General features: G+C 43.7%; 1 protein-coding gene across 7 annotated transcripts in view; it reads right to left on the bottom strand.

The window, feature by feature from the left end:
• Window positions 1-5,705: 5,705 nt before the first annotated feature.
• The window catches only part of NPRL3 (NPR3 like, GATOR1 complex subunit), a 309,508-nt gene continuing 293,808 nt past the window's right edge, over window positions 5,706-21,405 (bottom strand). For all 7 annotated transcript variants that reach the window (XM_073633030.1, XM_073633034.1, XM_073633032.1 and 4 more), the window contains one exon: window positions 5,706-6,401. In XM_073633030.1, coding sequence (XP_073489131.1) covers window positions 6,236-6,401 — 166 coding nt within the window. In that variant the 3' untranslated portion in view covers window positions 5,706-6,235. The remainder of the gene's footprint in view (window positions 6,402-21,405) is intronic.

The raw sequence follows: 21,405 nt of genomic DNA, 5'->3' as shown, positions 1-21,405 counted from the left end.
ATGAAAAAAGGGGGAGAGTGCAAAACGCATGTCTGCTCAGCTCCCTCCCCTCTACCCAGTGGCACCCAACCGCTGCAGTCACTGGGAATGTGTGTAAACCCCCCCCCCCCCCACTGTCAGGTCCATATGATGTATGGACATGGCAGCGAAAGGGTTAGACAAAGTAATAATCATTTTGCATAAAGGTTTGTGAAGTAGCTATGGAAAATACTCAATATACAGTTGTGTTTAAAATAATAGCAGTCCAACATCACTAACCAGCTCAATCACTGTTTTTGGTATAAATTATATTTCTACATGGCAAATAATTTACTAGTAGGTGTAAAAGAGTAAAAGAAAACCAACAGACCCAACACTCATGACATGCATGCTGCTGATTCTGTGTAATTTAATCATTAATTGAAAGGGGCATGTTCAAAATAATAACAGCGTGGAGTTCAATTATTGAGGTAATTCAGTCTGTGAAAAAGCAGGTGTCAAACAGGTGGCCATGTTTAAGGACGAAGGCAGCAAATGCTATGCATGCTGGGTATATGCATTTCTCTCTGAAAATCTGAGTAAAATGGGTCCTTCCAGACATTGTTTAGAAGAACAGCACACTTTGATTAAAAGTTGATTAGAGAAGGAAAAACATATAAAGAAGTGCAGAAACCGATAGGTGGCTCAGCTAAAATGATTTCAAATGCTTTAAATGGCAACCAAAACCAGAAAGACATAGAAGAAAATGAAAAACTATAATTCGAATAGAAGGAAGGCTAAAATGGCAGACTTAGCCAATAATCAGCTCCAGGGTGATGAAAGGTGTAAAGTTACCTATGATTACTGTAACGATTAGAAGATGCCTATGTAAAGCAAAACTATCGTCAAGAAAACCCAACAATGTTCCATTGTTGGAAAAAAAAATGACGTGCTTAGGGGTTACATTTTAGGTGTTACAATTTGCCAAAGAACACATTGAGTGGCCTAAAGAGAAATGGCACAACATTTTGTGGACTGATATAATCAAGATTGTTCTTTTTGGGTCTAGGGCCCGGAAACAGTTTGTCACATGACCCCCACACACTTAACTCAAGACAGTGAAGCAGAGTGGCAAAAGCATCAGGGCTAAGGGGAGGTTTCCCCAGGGTGACCCCCTGTGCTGTTGATAATTTTTTTTTTGTTACTAGTAATGGCGGCGATCAGCAATTTTTATCGTGACTGCGACATTATGGCGGACAGATCGGACACTTTTGTCGCTAATTTGGGTCCATTCACATTTATACAGCGATCAGTGCGATTAAAAATGCATTGATTACTGTGTAAATGTGACTGGCAGTGAAGGGGGTTAACCAGGAGGGGGCGCTGTAGGGGTTAAGTGTGTCCTAGGGATGTGTTCTAACTGTGGGGGGGCGTTCCCGACTACAGAAAGCTGTGATCAGTGTCCTGTCACTAGGCAGAACGGAGAAATGCTTGTTTACATTAGCGTTTCCCCATTCTTCCTCTCCGTGAGACGATCGCGGGTATCCCCGCGGACTCGATGTCCGCAGGACCCGCGATCACACTCACGGAGCTTGCGGCAGGGGCGCGCACGCAACCACACGGTGGGAAATTTAAAGGGACGTACCTGTACGCCCATTTGCCTGTCCATGCCATTCTGACGACGTATATGTACATGCGGCAGTCGGCAAGTGCTTATAGTAAATGTTAGAGTTTGTAAAGAAAAATGCAGGCACTGCTATATTCTGGAAAAACCTAATATTCTTTTTTTCTTCACTTTCTGTAAAGCAATAACAAATTTGAAACATTTTTCTTCAGGTTTTGATTTGGAATAGACTGTGCAGTGTCCCCAATGTATTTGCATGTATGGAAATAAAAGCTATTATAAGCATTTTGAGCTTTACTCAATTGTAAGTGCTATAAAGTCAATGAACATTGGCAATTTGAGAAGTCACGCAATCTGAAAAATGTCTGCAGTTTGTCCCTTTTTTCTCTCAAATATAAAGAATTACTTACAGTGGATCAGTTTGTACTTTATTATAAGGTAACTAAATATAAAAAAAATATGCAGTTTTTGAAGTGTAGCAATTGTCCAGTTTTATCCTCCATGAGTCTTAAACATTTAGAGAAGCATACAAATACCATCATGACACAATATTTTAAAAGATATTACAGTATATCTAAAAGGCATTTGTTCTAGTTTTGGACAGAATACAAAATTGTAAAAATCCTACGAGGCTTTTTTGCAGTCTATGTACCAATGGGAATTCTCATCTCAGACTGATGTAAAGTGGTTTGAAAGGCAAAAGGTTTTTTTTCGTATTAAACCCAAAAATGTATTACAGCTTACCAATCATTAGATGTGGTGGTTGCATCAGTTTTCCTTTCTTTAGCTTTTTTTCTCACCTAGTGATCTGGCCAGTTAAACCCCCTGTATTAGTGAGGAAAAACTGGAAGAATGAAAGCAGGAGGCACAGGAGGCGCAGCAGACAGCAGCATTGTCAATCGGAGGGGGAGGGGGAAGGGGAGTGTTAAATGTATTAGCAGCTTAAGCTGCACTAACAAACTGAAGCCGAACCCCGGGTCACACTTTATAATCAGTTACAGCAGCTTTTTTTCCTTTTGGGATAAAGGTTTTACGTGAATAAATACAAGCTGATCATTTTAATCACCCCTGCCATTGTTAAGTGGCTTCTCCCATCCATATAAACTGATACATTCTGCTGGAGAGCTTGTGAAAAACAGACATACTGGCCCAATCACCAGATGAAAACAGAAGGAACAAAACCTAAAAAAAAGGAAACTAATAGAGCCATCACATCTAAGAATTGGTAAGCTGCAATATAATAAATGCATGCTTTGGGGTTTAACCACTTGAGGTCCGGGCCATAGCCGAATGACAGCCACAGCGCGGACCTCAATTTCCGGGAGGCCGTCATGGGGACTCGGATGATCACAGATCCGAGTAAGGGGCTGATCCCGGCCCCTTACCATGTGATCAGCTGTCAGCCAATGACAGCTGATCACATGATGTAAACAAAAGCTTGACAGCGTGAGGAGAAAAAAAAGCCGATCACCGGCTTATGTTAAAGGGACATCGGTCCCGAAGAGGAAGGAGGCACATATGCCTCATCTGAGCCTGCCAGTGCCATCTGTCATTGCCACCTGCCAGTGCCACCTATGAATGCCCACAAGTGCCACCTATGAATGCCCACCAGTGGTGCCAATCAGTGCCACCTAGCAGTGCTGCCATCAGTGTAAGCAATCTGTGCCCATTATTGCCACCCATCAGTGCCGCCTCATCAGTGTACATCAATGAAGGAGAAAAATTACCTGTTTGCAAAATTTTATAACAAAATATAAAAAATATATAACATTTTTTTTTTTTAAATTCGGTCTTTTTCAATTTTTTTAACAAAAAATAAAAACCGCAGAGGTGATCAAATACCACCAAAAGAAAGCTCTATTTGTGAGGAAAAAATAATAAAAATGTAATTTGAGTACAGTGTTGGATGACCGCACAATTGTCATTCAAAGTTTGACAGCGCTAAAAGCTGAAAATTGGTCTGGACAGGAGGGGGGTTTAAGTGCCCAGTAAGCAAGTGGTTAATACTGCTTTAAACCTAAAACCGTACCTGTAATATATCACAGCTTACCAAACATTAGATGGTGGTGGCTGCATTTGTTTTCTTTTTTAGGCTTTGTTCCTTCTGTTTTCACCTGGTAATCTGGCCAGTAACATGTGTTGTGTAAACAAGGGCCCCACTCTGGATGAATGAGCACAGGAGAAAGATTTGGACTGAAGCATTGTTTATCTGGGGAGAAGAGAGTATTAGATGTACTAGCCGATTTAAATACACAACAAACTGAAGCCAAACTGCAGCTCACAATTTATAAGCAATTGAGGAAAACTCCTTGTTTTTATTTTGGGATAAAGGTTTTCCATAAATAAATAAAACCTATCATTGTAAGCACCCCTGCCCGTGTTAAAATGGTTTGTCTCATCCCTGTTACTGATACAATCTGCAAGAGAGCTCTCTCTTTTGAAAAACAACAGACTTACTGGCCAGATCAGATGAAAATAGAAGAAATCAAGCCTAAAAAGTAAACTAATACAGACATCACATCTAAGAAATTGGTAAGCTGTGATATAATAAATGTTTGCTTTTGGGATTAATATTTAAAGCATTCTCTGCATTAAGATAAAAAAATAAAAATAAAATTCCATTACCAGCCCCTCCTCCCATGTCTAAACACTTACCTCTCTTGATCCGGCGTCATCCTATGCACAGCAACGCTACTCCTCTCTTTCTGCATTCGCAGGAGTCTCTTCTGTGCTGTAAGTCAAATCCTGTGAAGAGACGTGGGAGCGTGGCCAAACTGTGCTGTGTGTGTCTATGGACACACACAGCCAGACTTCATGCCCACACAAGTGACCCTTCAGCAGCTGGCTTGCTGAGGGGGCATTCAGAGATGAGGAGGAGGCGTGGAGAGCACCCCGGCAGGGGACTCAAGAGGAGGAGTTAAAGGACCGCTCTGTGCAATAGAATTGCACACAGTATTCTAGTATAACATGATAAACTTGATGCTAAATTCCAACCAGGTTCACACATGTTAACCTCATCCCCACTGAACTGTAGATTACTAAAAAAGAGGGCAGGGTGGGACTTTAACGGTACCAATGTCCAAAAAAAAAAAAAAAAAAAAAAAGGTTTTAAAAAAACGTATTGACAGGTTACCATACATAAAGAAGTGAACCACCACCAAATACATCAATGGTTATCTGCAACATATATATGTTTATATGTTCCATCCATCTTTCAGATGGCAACTTGAAAACCTCAACACGTTTCAACTCATAACACATCTTCATCAGGAGGAAATCAGTATATTATATACTCAAAGATGCATTAATAAAAACAAATAGATTGATGTATGTCCAAAAGAGGACCCAGAAGTAGAACCCGATAGGATGCAAGGGAGAATGTCCCAACCAACTCCTTAAAAAATATGAGGGAAGAGGAGGTAACCTAAATCGAGTAAAACACAGAATCCAGGACTCGTGGGATCGCCTTGATTGTACCAAAAAAAACCCACAGCAAAAACAGCACTGGACAGCATACGTTTTTTAGAACCTTTTTTTTTTATCATTGGTACCATTAAAGGCCCACCCTGTCCTCTTTGTTAGTGATCCAAGTATAACTTGCTTATTATTTAAAAAAAAAAAAAAAAAAGCTTTACATCCCCTTTAAGGTGACAACTGTAAAAAAGTTTGAATTTCACATCAATGACAATTGTTGCCATGAGCAATAGAGAAAGGAGAATCACCTTAGTGAGGTATTATAGGGAAAAAAAAAAACGTACAGGGAATCTAAACCCCTCCCCTCTATCAAAATACATACTCTTTCAGGGTTGGAAATTCTTCACAATGTACCCCAAATGTTCAGTAACTATTAATCCTGCCTGCACGCTTTAAAAATAAAGAAAAAAGAAAAAGTTGCTTTAAAAACTTGATGTATTGTAATTATATGTTGAACAACCAATTGCATCAATGTTGGATTGGATTTTTAATCTTTCAACTAACTCTCATAGCTAGCAATCTTTGGCAAAGAAAATCAATCAATTTAGAGTAAACCTGTTATGGGGATAAAAAAAAAGTGCTGTCATTGCCAACCTTCTGAAAATCATGCATACAATATGAAGAAAAGGGTGATACGTGCACTCTCCCATCTGGTTTGTCACAGTTTTATTTCATACTTCACATACAAAAAAGCAAATTAAAGACTCCTTATACCAAGATTGTTTGTGTTTAAACATGTTTTCTCATGGTGTTTACCTAGAACAGTGAACCCGAGGGGTACCTTTAAGACCATGAAAACAAACTGTCTGACACTTAGCATGATCTCCAAGGCTGCAAGTAGTGTATTGAGATTTTATTTTCTTCATGAACTGGTCTACTTTTGAAAATGCTAGTTGCCTAAATGCTTTGTTGTCCTGTAGACTTTAATACTTTGAGCAGCTGACCAGGAACAAGCATGCAGATCAGAAATGTGAAATAAAAGTTAATAGCTAGCTTTTTCAAATGGAGTTGACAAATTGTGGCTTTCATGCTTTCCTTGTGACAGGTTTTCTTTAGATAATAAAGTGAATTACCTATTCAACATATTACGCTTGAGATGGTTTTTTTTTGTTTTGTTTCCATTAATTAAAATATGTAAAAAAGTAAACAAAAACATGTGTTTGGTTTTCAGCACACTGATTAAGGAAAGACAGACTGAAAAACAGATATAACAGGATCTTCATGGTTTGTCACAACTAACACACTGCGGAATTTATCAAACAGCATCAAGAGTTGTGAGCGTCGCATGTTCTCATTGTACATGATCTCTTCAAGATGATGCCGGCCTCGAAAATAGTGTAGTAACCTAGAACGTTAAATTAGAAAAAAATTAAAATACAGGTATCAATACTTTTTTCAACTTGTTAAAAGTTGGGTAAAGTGATAAAATACTGTAGCTTCAAGGGAATAGATAAGCGTTTTGTGCAGCCATTTTTCTTTTTAATGTTTAGGACCTGAAATATGTCATATTTTTTAGGTGGTGACATCCTGACAAGAGCTTTGGAGATTCTCCAAGTCCCAGCGCCATTTGTATTCCAGGTTGATTGATGGCCAAATGTCAATCACCCAACTTCCTGTGATCCCATGCTGGCATGGACCTGCCCACCGTGGGCACGTCATCACACTGATCTGGGAGAATGCTGCAGAAAGTGATGCAATGTGGTACCAGTTCTTGCAGCATCCTGCCCCCACCACATATAGAAGAAGAGGTGACATGACCAGACATAAATGCACATGTATTTACACATATTCCAAAAGGCCAAAAGTGAAAACGCAACAAAGAAAAGTAGTGATGTATATAAAGTGTATGTGAAGAGTCTTTCAATTTCAATTCAATTTCATAAAATATCCAGAAAGTGCAAATGAGGTTGAACGATGAGATCCACCACCGGACACTCAGTATACACCTCTTACCAAATGTGATGGACCAAAAATTATAATGGTCATATGCGCATGTGGTATAACATAGGAAGCCAGCATACAGTCATGCTCAAAAGTTTGCATACCCTGGCAGAAATTGTGAAATGTTGGCATTAATATTGAAAATATGACTGATCATGCCCAAAAACTGTCTCGGAAACGGCTGTGATCGGGTCTCCGATATAAAAACACGGAATCGACGTTACGACATCACTTACGGTTTACCCAGCTGCCAATGGCGCCGATTTAAAAAAAAATGTCAGTATTTTGAATACTTTGAAGTGCAAAGGAGGGATTTGGGGTCCCTCCATAAAGAGTACATGTCACTCCCTTTTACTGTCACAAGGGATGTTTACATTCCTTGTGACAGCAAAAAAAAAATTCTCTAAAAGGAACAGTGTTAAACAAAAAATAAAGAAAAAAAAAATGAAATAATTTGAAAGCGTCCCTGTCCCCGCGAGCTCGCGCACCAAAAAAATTGCATACGCAAGTCGCACCCGCAAATGTAATTGGTGTTCAAATCACACATGTGAGGTATCGCCACGATCGTTAGAGCGAGAGAAATATTTCTAGCAAAAGACCTCCTCTGTAACTCTAAACAGTTAACCGTTAAAAATTTTTTAAACGTCGCCTATGGAGATTTTTAGGTACCGTAGTTTGTCTCCATTCCACGAGTGCGTGCAATTTTAAAGCGTGACATGTTAGGTTTCTATTTATTCAGCATAACATCTCTCACAATATGCAAAAAAACTATTGGGCTAACTTTACTGTTTTCTTATTTTTTAATTCAAAAAAGTGTATTTTTTTCCAAAAAAAAATTTGTTTGAAAGACCTCAGCGCAAATACCGTGTGACATAAAATATTGCAACGACCACCATGCTATTCTTTAGGATCTTTGCTAAAAAAAAAATACTTATGATGTTTGGGGGTTTTAAGTAATTTTCTAGAAAAAAAATACTGATTTTAACTTGTAAGCAAAGTGTCAAAAATAGGCTTGGTCTTGAAGTGGTTAAAGGGACTTCTCTATGTTGGCTTGTTCTTTTATATCTCAAAATAATCGGAGTTGTGACCAAGTGGCAATCATTTTCATCTGATGCTGGCTTCCTATGTTGTACCACAGGCGCATATGACCATTATAATTTTTGGTTAATCACATTTGGTAAGAGGCAAATGCTGAGTATGTCCGGTGGTGGATCTCATCATTCAACCTCATTTGCAGTTTCTGGATATTTTAGGCTGCTTTCACACAATTGGAGGACCCTTCACATACACGTTATGTACATCAATAATTTTCTTGGTTGCATTTGCCACTTTTGACACTTTTGCACTATGTATTTTTATTGAGCTGAAGTTTATATTAGCACTGCTTATTATTTTGAATTTATATTATTCACAGCTGGTATCACAGTTGATTAAGTGGCTGCTTGCTATATATCAATTTGTGACCTAGCACAGATTTTTAGGGATTCAATAAATGCCCATGTATTTTATTTATTTTTTCAAATATAAACTGTGTAGGTAAGGTGGAGTGTAAAGGTTAATGATAAACTCTGCTAGGGATTCATGAGAAATGCCCTTGATCTTTTAATAGTAGTTTTAATTCTCTGGCAAAAGTCACTTAATGTAAATGATAGCACTGGATTTTATTCTGTCTACACCATAACAAATCATAGTAGAAAATTAACAGCAGATGGACGCAAACTGAAGAAATTCATTTCTTACAAAGGCCAGTCAGAGCTCATCACATTTTCTGTACTGGATCGTTACCAGACATTGACTGACAGTGGGAGTATTTGTGTTACATACACAAGTTAAGGATTAGAATATAAAATAAATATATTAATAGATAGTAACTGTATCAGCACAGAGTGGTACTTTATCTACTTGACGATCCCTGGGAAATCTGATCCGGTTCTTATTATCATAATCGCAATAAGTGGGTTGTTTCCGTCTTTATCACTATGTTGATACTAGGTACATCTCTTGTCCTTGCTTAAACACTCAAATTTGGTAATGATTATTACCTCTGTGTTCATGCTTCTAATTGTCCATATCATCTGTTTCTTTTAATTATGTCAGATGATTGCAGCTGAACATGTCTGACATTCAGATTGCGAACTTGATATTAGATTAGATTAGCTTATGGTGTAACTAATGTTGTCTAATGTGGCCCTCCGTTTTTTCCCCTTTCCTTTTGGTGGCTATATCTCAGTGACTCTTATGATGGGTACTGGCTCTATTGTAGCACTATGCAGCCGCCCAGCCCCACATCCTACACATTCCACTGTGTGGTGTGTGGCGCGGGGAGGATCAGCTAGAGGGCGCTGTCCCCCAATCTGCACCTCTTACATCACTGCCTGCCCACCACCTACGTCCTGCGCTGTCTCATCTCCCCTGGCCGAGATGCAGGCGTGGGTCTGTCTCGGGCGCATGCGCAGTGATGATTTACAGCCGGTTCGGATGATGTCACCTCGGCATAATGCTGATTAGTTGACTACGGGCGGGGCATGCATACTTATGCACGCTGCTACAGCGTCTTACCTTGTAAAACGCATTTGGTGTGCTATTACAGTGGCGGCTGGTATTGATGAGGGGCTCCCTGCGACAAGGTATCTTTGGCTTGCAGCATGGCAATGTACAGTGGGAACGGAAAGTATTCAGACCCCCTTAAATTTTTCACTCTTTGTTATATTGCAGCCATTTGCTAAAACCATTTAAGTTCATTTTTTTTCCTCATACACACAGCACCCCATGTTGACAGAAAAACACAGAATTGTTGATATTTTTGCAGATTTATTAAAAAAGAAAAACTGAAATATTACATGGACCTAAGTATTCAGACCCTTTGCTCAGTATTTAGTAGAAGCAGCCTTTTGATCTAATACAGCCATGAGTCTTTTTGGGAAAGATGCAACAAGTTTTTCACACCTGGATTTGGGGATCCTCTGCCATTCCTCCTTGCAGATCCTCTCCAGTTCTGTCAGGTTGGATGGCAAACGTTGGGTGGACAGCCATTTTTAGGTCTTTCCAGAGATGCTCAATTGGGTTTAAGTCAGGGCTCTGGCTGGGCCATTCAAGAACAGTCATGGAGTTGTTGTGAAGCCACTCCTTCGTTATTTTAGCTGAGTGCTTAGGGTCATTGTCTTGTTGGAAGGTAAACCTTCGGCCCAGTCTGAGGTCCTGAGCACTCTGGAGAAGGTTTTCGTCCAGGATATCCCTGTACTTGGCCGCATTCATCTTTCCCTCGATTGCAACCAGTCGTCCTGTCCCTGCAGCTGAAAAACACCCCCACAGCATGATGCTGCCACCACCATGCTTCACTGTTGGGACTGTATTGGACAGGTGATGAGCAGTGCCTGGTTTTCTCCACACATACCGCTTAGAATTAAGGCCAAAAAGTTCTATCTTGGTCTCATCAGACCAGAGAATATTATTTCTCACCATCTTGGAGTCCTTCAGGTGTTTTTTTTTTTAGCAAACTCCATGCGGGCTTTCATGTGTCTTGCACTGAGGAGAGGCTTCGATCGGGCCACTCTGCCATAAAGCCCCGACTGGTGGAGGGCTGCAGTGATGGTTGACTTTCTTCAACTTTCTCCCATCTCCCGACTGCATGTCTGGAGCTCAGCCACAGTGATCTTTGGGTTCTTCTTTACCGCTCTCACCAAGGCTCTTCTCCCCCGATAGCTCAGTTTGGCCGGATGGCCAGCTCTAGGAAGGTTTCTGGTCGTCCCAAACATCTTCCATTTAAGGATTATTGAGGCTACTGTGCTCTTAGGAACCTTAAGTGCAGCAGAATTTTTTTTGTAACCATGGCCAGATCTGTGCCTTGCCACAATTCTGTCTCTGAGTTCTTCAGGCAGTTCCTTTGACCTCACGATTCTCAATTGATCTGACATGCACTGTGAGCTGTAAGGTCTTATATAGACAGGTGTGTGGCTTTCCTAATCAAGTCCAATCAGTATAATCAAACACAGCTGGACTCAAATGAAGGTGTAGAACCATCTCAAGGATGATCAGAAGAAATGGACAGCACCTGAGTTATATATATGAGTGTCACAGCAAAGGGTCTGAATACTTAGGACCATGTGATATTTCAGTTTTTCTTTTTTAATAAATCTGCAAAAATGTCCACAATTCTGTGTTTTTCTCTGTCAATATGGGGTGCTGTGTGTACATTAATGAGGAAAAAAATGAACTTAAATGATTTTAGCAAATGGCTGCCATATAACAGAGTGAAAAATTTAAGGGGGTCTGAATACTTCCCGTCCCCACTGTATATTTCTATCAGTTTGATTCGGTAATCGTACTTATATTCCTCTCGTTATCCTTTTTACCCCCAGATCATTCAGTGGTCTACCTGGTATTTTGGGCTGTGTGGGGAGGTTGATGCTGTTGGCCCCCTCTTTAAATTAGTAGCGATAACTATTCCTCAGTAAGGATCCCATTAGGGTCTGTTTATAACTGGGATATTTCTCAGATGCTGTTGGTGGCTTGACACAAACATCTCTACAAAAAAATCCCCTATCTCTCTACGGTTTTTCCCCCCACACTTAACTGCTTGTCATCTACTGAACTGGTGCATTTGTTATACCAGAGTTCTGGATACATTTAATCCTGTCCTTGAATGTTGTTAGACATGGACAAATATTTTTTCGATTTCTTTTTCTGTCTGCTGTTATTTGCCATAGATTCTTTATACCCAAATAGACTATTTGATGGGACTACCGGACCCCTCAGCAGCTGCCCTGCACTCTGTCCACTTTGGTTTTTTCTTAGCTGTGAGTTTATACTCTCTATTATATAGTAAGTACTAATTCTTTACTAAATAAGGTGACATTACCATATATATATTCTAGTCAAATATACTTGATTCTTCCACAGCTTAGTAACAATGGACCAATTGGTTTCCCTTTCCTTTATTCCCTTTCCAAACACCCTACCCCCCGTCCTTCCCCATTTTCCCTTGTTTCCTCTTCCCCTTACCCCCTTCTTCCCAATCCCCCCCCCCCACCCCATCCCCTGTCCCTTTTCCCTTTCCCCAAATGCAGTTTATACTCTATAAACGCTGTGGACACTTTGTCACTGTTTTTTCCTTATACTTTGTGACTATACTAGTTATTATGTTATGTACGCCCCCATAGTTGTCTGGTTTGCTTGTCCTGTCTATTTGTATGCGCTGTAGATTGGCCATCTAAGGGATATGTGAAGCGGAGTGCCCTATTATGAATTGTATTGTGTTTAAAATATATATGTATACTGTACTATATTATATTGTATTTTATTTAACTTTTTATTTTCCAAATTTTGTTAGTAATTTTGATGCTCCTGAAGAAGCGCAAGGTGCGTAACATGTAGAGCCAAGACCAAATCTACATCGTTGTACTGCAATATAACTATACTCTTGGATCCACTGCCACTATGGAATGATATTCTCATCTTCCAGATTCCATGTAGTTGTAAATCAGTTATATACAGTTGCATTATTTTAATTAGTATATGATTCATTAATGTGCATTTTAATATATAATTGTTCTATGTGTATAATAAAAGTATATTTTTCTACAATTACTGTCTGGCCGTGCCTAAAATGTCCAAGCCTTTTTTCTTCAAATTCTTCACACATACATACATACATACATATGCATACACACACACACACTCACCAGCCACTTTAATAGGTACACCTTGCTAGTATCAAATAGAGAAAAAAAAAATAGGATTTTTGTACTCACCGTGAAATCCTTTTCTCTGGAGTTCAATGACGGACACAGCTCCATTCTCTTGACCGTAGGGTTATATCTTCCTCCTTTCAGGAAAGACTAGGCAGAACATGCATTGCATGTGAAAAAAACAGAACTATACAGTTTCGCCCAGGGGGCGATCCCTCCGATATAACCCCTCAGCCTGCCTCCTGCAGCTCAGTATGTCAACAAGCAGTATAACGTTATCAAAAGGAGGGGTGGGTGCTGTGTCCGTCAATGAACACCAGAGAAAAGGATTTTACGGTGAGTACAAAAATCCTATTTTCTCTTCCGTTCATTGACGGACACAGCTCCATTCTCTCGACCGTAGGGACGTCCCCAAGCAGTGTCATAAGGAGGGGTGGGAACAGCAAAACAGAACTTCATCCACAACCAGAAGTGCTCCCCAAACGGAGGAGTTACCCTCTGAATTAACCAAAGTACATTCTGCGGGCGACAAATGCATCAAACTGCATGGACAACATGAACTTAGTCCAACAAAAGAAAAGAATGTAAATTGCAACATTACACGGCCGCCTGTAGAACTTTGCGGCCAAAGCAAGCATCCGAAGATGCGCTTACATCAACCTTCTAGAACTTGGTAAAGGTGTGAACGGATGACCAAGTTGCTGCCTTACACACTTGGGAAACTGACGCTTGATGTCGGAAAGCGCAAGAAGCCCCAATTGCCCTAGTGGAATGGGCTGTGACAGGAAAGGGGGCACCTGCCCCTTCAAGGCGTAAGCCTGGACCACGATCTGTCTGATCCACCTGGAAATGGTAGTCGACGAGACCGCTAGCCCTTTTTTCGGACCAGCCACCGAAACAAACAGTGAATCTGACTTCCGGAAGGGAGCCGTGGCAGACAGATATACTCTTAGAGCCCGGACCACGTCCAGGGAATGGAGGGCCACCTCTTTAGGATGTGTCGGCTTAGGACACAGAGATGGTAACACAATATCTTCATTGAGGTGGAGGGCCGGAAACCACCTTCGGCAAAAAAGAAGGTCGTGGATGCAACACCACCTTATCCCTGTGGATAATCAGATAGGGTGACTTGCAAGACAAGGCCGCCAGCTCTGAAACCCTCCTGGCAGATGTAATAGCCACTAAAAAGACCACTTTCTGAGACAGGGTCAACAAGGGAATTTCCCTGATGTTCTCAAACAGCGGTTTCTGAAGCGCCGACAGCACCAGGTTCAGATCCCACAGGGGTAGATGTGGACGCACCGGAGGAACTACATGCCGAACCCCTTGCACAAAAGTGCGTAACAACGAGTGCGTAACGAGTGAGACGCCAGGGGTCGTTGGAAAAAAACAGCCAAAGCTGAAATCTGTCTCTTAACGGTGCTCAAGGCCAACTTCTGGTCCACTTCTCGCTGTAAGAACAACATGACTCTAGCCACCGAATAAGTACCTGGGCGTCACCCCATCTCCTCACACATGGACATATAAGCCTTCCATGTACGATGATATATCTTCCGGGAAGAAGATTTCCTTGCCCTCAGCATAGTGGAAATGACCGAGTCCGACAAACCTCGGCTCCTTAGCACCTGGCTTTCAACAGCCACGCCATTAAAGCCAGCAACGGTAAAGCAGGATGTAAAGTAAAGTATCGGACCTTGCGATAGGAGGTCCTCCCACACCGGCAACTGCCAAGGAGCATCCGCCACCAGGCGTATCAGGTCGGCGTACAAGGACGCCGTGGCCAATCCGGGGCAATCAATATGACTGGAATCCTCTTGGCCTCCACTCTGCAGAGCAGATGTGGTAACAGTCTGAGCGGAGGAAAGGCATAAATCAGCCGGTACTGCTCCCATGGAGCCACCAACATGTCTGACGCGTCCGCCCAAGGATCTTTTGTCCTGGACACGAACCTTCGCACCTTTCGATTGAGCCGAGAGGCCAGAAGGTCCACATCTGGTGTGCCCCACCACAGGCAAAGAAGCCTGAACACCTCCGGATGCAGAGTCCATTCTCCTGGGTCCAGCATCTGACGACTTAGATAGTCCGCCTGCCAGTTTTCTACTCCCGGGATGTATATAGCCGACAGGGACGGTACATGTCGCTCTGCCCACCAAAGGATGTGAGCGACCTCCCGCCCTGCGGCCGAGCTTCTCGTTCCTCCTTGATTGTTGACACCGCCCTGGAGTTGTCTTACTGGATCCTGATTGGACGTCCTTGTAGTCTCATCGACCATGTGGAGAGGCATAGCCTGATCGCTCGAAGCTCGAGCACATTGATCGGTAACTGGGATTTCTCCCTCCATCAGAGGCCCTGTGTCGATTGTACTCCCAATACTCCACCCCAGCTGGCGTCCGTTGTGATCACCGTCCAATGAAGAGGTAGGAACGATTTCCCGGACCGAAGGGCCAGAGATCTCAGCCACCAGAGAAGAGAGTCCCTGACTAACTGGCTCACCCAAATCTGTTGATCCAGGGCTAACGGAGATTTGTCCCATTTCGACAATATCTCCCTCTGCAAGACTCTGGTGTGAAATTGGGTGTACTGTACCGCCTCGAAGGAAGCCACCATAAGGCCCAGAACTCGCATGCAGAAACGCAGCGACGGCCACCTGCGGCTCCTCAACCGCTTCACCTCGGTCCTGAGAGTCTGCAGCTTGTCTGAAGGGAGAAACACTCTCGCTTCCACGGTGTCCAGCAGTAAGCCTGGGTATTCCAGATGTTGAGTCGGCACTAGCACTGACTTCTTGAGGTTCAACACCCACCCAAACTCTTGTAGAGTGTGCATGGTGATCGCCACATCCTCCCTTAATTCTGAGGTGGAAGCTGCTCTCAGAAGGAGATCGTCTGGGTAACCCAGGATTGCAATCCCACATTGTCGCAACAACGCCAAAATTGGAGCCAATACCTTGATAAAGACTTTGAGACTCTGAAGCCCAACCAAACGGGAGAGCCACAAACTGGTAGTGGTCTTCCCCTACTGCAAATCACAGAAACCTCTGATGCCTGAGGCATATGGGTATGTGCAGGTATGCGTTCTGGATATCCAGAGACACCAGAGAGTCCCCCTGATGGAGTGCAGCGACTACGGAGCGAACTAATTCTATTCTGAACCTCTGTACTTTCACAAAGAAATTGAGGGCTTTTAGGTCCAGGATTGGACGTACCCCTTCCTTTTTGGCGACTACAAACAGATTGGAATAAAATCCCTAAACCTTTCCGTTTCTGGAACAGGCACTTTCAGCCCGCGGCTGAGCAGGTCCCTTACTGCCCCAAACAGGGCCTCCTGGCGAGCCGGGAATAAGGGTATGCTGGAGGGAAAAAATCTGTTTGGTGGCCAAGAGAGAAACTATCTTGTAGCCCGATGAAATCAGTTCGCAGACCCATTTGTCAGACAGCCAAGAGGCCCACCGAACTGCAAACTCCCAAAGGCGACCCCCCCACCTGTGTGTTGGGCGGGGGCAAACGTTCATGCGGTAGCACTTTTGCTCGCGGGCTTGCAAGGCCAGGGACGCTTCTGTCGCTCAGTAGTCGCCCTGTCGGACTGGGAACATTTACCTGAGGTAACGGGACGAAAAAGCCTCTTTTGAGCGGAAAAGGAGGGCCCTTGCCTGCGGCGTGGCTCCTTACCCTTCCTGGACTGTGGGAGCAAAGTGCTCTTCCCACCCGTGGCATTCTTAATAATGTCATCTAGCGAGGCTCCAAAAAGCCGTTCACCAAGGAAAGGCAAATCCGTCAGAGCTTTTTTAGATGCCTGGTCCGCAGACCAGCATTTCAGCCATATCAGGTGCCGCAGCACCACTGCTGATACTGATGCTCTGGAGAGCAAAGGAAGTGTATCCGGGGCCGCATCACAGACATACTTAAGGCCTTGCACCAATTGGTCTGCTAGTTCCACGCAGACAGGAGGAGACTGCTGTTTCTCCAATTCACGGTGCAATAGTTTCGCCCATTCAGTAAGGGTCTGCGACACTAATGCCGTGGCCAGTACCAGTCGTAGCGCTGACCCTGCTACCGTAAAAATGGATCGGCCCTCCTGTCGGTAGGATCCTTAAATGCAGGAGTCCCTTCTACCGGGATCGTGGTTACTTTGTTTAACCTGGACACTGGGGGTCAACGAACGGGGGACCTGACCATTTCTTAAGAAGGCTCTGCTCAAAGGGGTAACGCACCGCCATTCGTTTTGGGACCGAAAAGGTCTGTTGCGGGCTACCCCATTCCTTGTATATGAACTTATCAAAGCAAGTCAGATACGGAAACACCTTAGGTGTACGGGCTGGCTTACAGGACCCAAAAGGGACCGCCACCTCAACAGAGGATCCTGCCGCATTCTGTATTTTCAGGGTATCACGCACAGCGGTGATAAGTGCTCCAACTAGCGCTTTTTCCTGCGCAGACCCGGACACGGAATCATTCTCACTGTCCGATCGGCCCTGGTCAGCGTCCTCTGACACATCAGACAGGGGCCGCCAGTCACTGCGGGGCCCGAGTCTGAATCAGAGCTCTCCCCGGAGGATGGGGGGGGGGGCAGGGGCCGTTTCTTACCCCCCTTGCGCCCGCACGCCGTCTCCACCCGGGCAACAAACGATTCAAGGACCGCCGACAAAGCGTCCAAAGGCACCGCACTATTTGCAGGTGAGCCGGTTGCAATTGCAGGGAGATCTGGGGAAGAAATACCAAATTCTGACGCCATGCTGCCCCTTCCTGTCTGCCACCCTTGGGGACTTAGGACAAGGTGTATAGTCCCACCCTCCTAGCTGCTACAGACTGAGGGGTTCCCACCACAGGACTCACCACCCTGACCGAGAGCTGTGCCATGCTGCTGCTGCTGGCTGTATCCTGTGAGAATGCACAGGTGTCCTGGAACGAAAACGGCACTGTTCTGAGCCCAGGGAACAGCGCTGTGTGGAGAAAAAGCGCGCCAGGCTACAAGAAAATGGCCGCCGGGCGTCCTGTATATAGGACAAAAACACAGGGAAAATGGCCCCCGAGCTCCAGGAAAATGGCCGCCACCCACGTTTTTCACATGGCTAACAGAAGATGGCCGACATCACAACTATACACAGAGATGTACCTAGATAATGGCGCTGAACAGCGCTATGGCGGCAGCACACAGAAGCCCACAGACACCCAGAAACACAGCATCAGGGACACAGACAGCCAGCCCCCCATCAGAGATAAGAACCCCCCGGAGGACCCCTGCCTAGGTACACATACCGCTAGTCTGCAGCATCCCCCACGGGGGGGGGGGAGCAGGGAGAGAAGAAAGGGAGAAGAGGGACCCCCTAATCGACCTCCCAGGGAATGCCCAGCTGCTCAGTCCTGCCGAGACAGGAAGAGCTGTATTTACCCTCCGGACGAGCTGGGGACATCCCATCACAGACCCACACCCGAGCAGTACGGAGTGGCTGCGGGCCACGGCACACTGTGACAAAGACATCCGTAGTCCGGTCATATGTGTGCCCCGGAGCTTTGAGCTCACCGGCTGCCCCTGGAGCCTGAAGGGCATGTCTTGGCCGACCCAGCGTGTAGCTAGGGCCTGCATACGCTCGATGGCCAGGCTGGGGAGATTACAAGTATCTATATTTATCCAGCCTATCACCCAGCCGGCTGTTGATAGAAGATCACAGGATCTTAAAATCTTGCGCAAAAAGGCAAAATCCAGAAAAAACCCCAGGACCAATGGTCCAGATAGGGAGCCTAGGTCCTTCTCCTTTGCTAGGCAGAAAAAAAACTGAGCTGCAGGAGGCAGGCTGAGGGGTTATATCAGAGGGACTGCCCCCTGGGCGGAACTGTATAGTTCTGTTTTTTTCACATGCAGTGCATGTTCTGCCTAGTCTCTCCTGAAAGGAGGAAGATATAACCCTACGGTCAAGAGAATGGAGCTTTTTCATTGAACGAATGAGAAATTACAGCAACAAGGACTTTATAGGTAGATTAGAGAGTAATGGGAAAGTATACCACAAGGAGTAAAATCCAACAAAATCTTATTAATTTACAAGTCTAAAAAACATATCCCAAGGGGGGACAGTTATACATCAAAAAATAAAACATGGCATAATGATACACAAATGATCAAATCAGCACCCAATCATCAGGTATGCTAGAGCACCGAGCCCGCCAAGATGGAGTAAAGGCCAGATAGTTGCAAGGTGTTCACAGCTGGGTCCAGCTGTTCCTTGTATAAACTGTTCAGCCTGGTGGTGGTGTAATGGTGTAGGGGATATTTTCTTGGCACACTTTGGGCCCCTTATACCAACTGAGCACCGTTTAAATGCCATGGCCTAGTTAAATATTGTTGCTGACCATGTCCATCCCTTTAGGACTACAGTGTACCCATCTTCTGATTGATACTTCCAGCAGGTTGGTGAACCATGTCACAAAGCTCAAATCATCTCAAACTGGTTTCTTGCACATGACAATGAGTTCACTGCACTCCAGTGGCCTCCAGAGTCACCATATCGTAATCCAACAGAGCACCTGTGGGATGTGGTGGAATGGGAGATTCGCATCATGGATGTGCAGCCGACAAATCTGCAGCAACTGCATGATGCTTTTATGTCAATATGGACCATAATCTCTGAGGAATGTTTCAAACACCTTGTTGAATCTATGCCACAAAAAATTAAGCCAACATAAAAAAAAGCTCCAAATACTTGTGCTATAGTCCAAAAAGTATCCCAAAACCAGAATGAGAAGAGTCAAAAGTTTATGCAATCTGCCAAAGAAAGGGTTAAATAGTTTGTGCGCACATAACCATGCAGCTCCACAAGTCAACAGGGCACTGGGGGCTGTAAAAACAAAGAAACAGAGTGCACAGGCTCCTAGTGCAACACAATTTAATTAAAACAAATGACAGATAAAAACACAATACACTTACAAGGGTGTGTAGATCTGAGCGTCCATGCGTGTCTGTGTGTTTCCCACAATGGCCAGCTCTTTGGGCATGGTGTCCACTAGACGATCAGAGGACTGAGGGTGGTGGGTGAAGGATATCAGCGTGCAGCCACAAGCTGCGCACAAGCCGCTCTCTCCATAGGAAACCCTGGTACATAATCCGCTGAATGCTTGCTGTCTTCCAACAGCGGTAGCATTAAGCACTGATGGTTATAGCCCAACAATGAAGGGTTAAGAAAACTAAATGTTCCTTTTAGTTACTAGTAAGTTGCATTTAAACTGTGCCCATGTGTTTCCTATGGAAGGGCCAGGGTATACCAACGGGTAATACATTTAACCACTTCAGCCCCAGAAGGATTTACCCCCTTCCTGACCAGAGCACTTTTTGCGATTCGGCACTGTGTCCTTTTAACTGACAATTGCGTGGTCGTGCAACGTTGTACCCAAACAAAATTGACGTCCTTTTTTCCCCACAAGTAGAGCTTTCTTTTGGTGGTATTTGATCGCCCCTGCGGTTTTTATTTTTTGCCCTATAAACAAAAAAAAGAGCAACAATTTTGAAAAAAAAAGCAATATTTTTTTACTTTTTGCTATAATATCCCCCAAAAATATATAAAAAAAACAATTTTTTTCCTCAGTTTAGGCCGATATGTATTCTTCTACATATTTTTGGTAAAAAAAAAAAAATCACAATATAGCGTAAATTGATTGGTTTTTATGCAAAATTTCTAGCGTTTACAAAATAGGGAATAGATTTATAGCATTTTTATAAATTTTTATCAGTAATGGCGGCAATCTGCGATTTTTATCGGGACTGCGACATTAAGGTGGACAGATTGCACACTTTTGACACTATTTTGGGACCATTGTCATTTATACAGTGATCAGTGCTATAAAATGCATTAATTACTGTGTAAATGACACTGGCAGAGAAGGGGTTAACCACTAGGGGGCGGTGAAGGGGTCAAGTGTGTCCTAAGGAGTGATTCTAACTGTGGGGGGGGGGGCTACACCTCACGACAGCGATCACTGCTCTCGATGGCAGAGCAGTGATCTCTGTCCTGTCACTAGGCAGAACGGTGAAATGCTTTGTTTACAAAAGCATCTCCCCGTTCTACCTCTCCATGACACGATCGCGGGCACCCGGCGGACATAGAGTCCGCAGAACCCGTGGTCATGGAGACCGCGGTGGGCGCACGCCTGCAGCACCGCTTCTTAAAGGAGACATACCTGTACACCCTTTTTCCCACCAGTGCCATTCTGCCAACGGAAATCGGTGTGCTCTCTTGGCAAGCAGTTAAAAGAGCTAAAAAAAAAAAAATCCTGGGTGGCTAAACCGCTACGTAAAAATGCATATAAAAGCCAAAGGAAAGGCCTTCAAAAATTACAAGGCTGAGGGGTCATTGTTAGCATGCAACTTTACAAAGAATGCAATAAGAAATGTAAGGGTGAAATCAGGGCGGCCAAGATAGAACACGAAAGGCACATAGCGAAGGAGTAAACAAAAACCAAGAAATTCTTTAAGTATGTAAACAGTCAGAAAGCGAGGCCAGAACATATTGGCCCCATAAAGGATGATATTTGAATTTGCCTACAAATGACAGAGAGAAGTCGAAGGCTTTGAATATATTCTTCTCCTCAGCCTCCACAAAGGAAACGGGGGTATACAGTAACAAAGACTGTAATGTTAACTTTCATAACACGCCACAGGAAGCACCCTTATGGCTAACAGAAGCCAGAATCAGAAATAGACTTGAAAAACTCAAAACATAAATAAGTCACCAGGACC

The sequence above is a fragment of the Aquarana catesbeiana genome, linkage group LG06 (assembly GCF_042186555.1).
Source record: "Aquarana catesbeiana isolate 2022-GZ linkage group LG06, ASM4218655v1, whole genome shotgun sequence".
NCBI classification, from domain to species: domain Eukaryota; kingdom Metazoa; phylum Chordata; class Amphibia; order Anura; family Ranidae; genus Aquarana; species Aquarana catesbeiana.
This window is presented reverse-complemented; position numbering and strand designations above follow the sequence as displayed.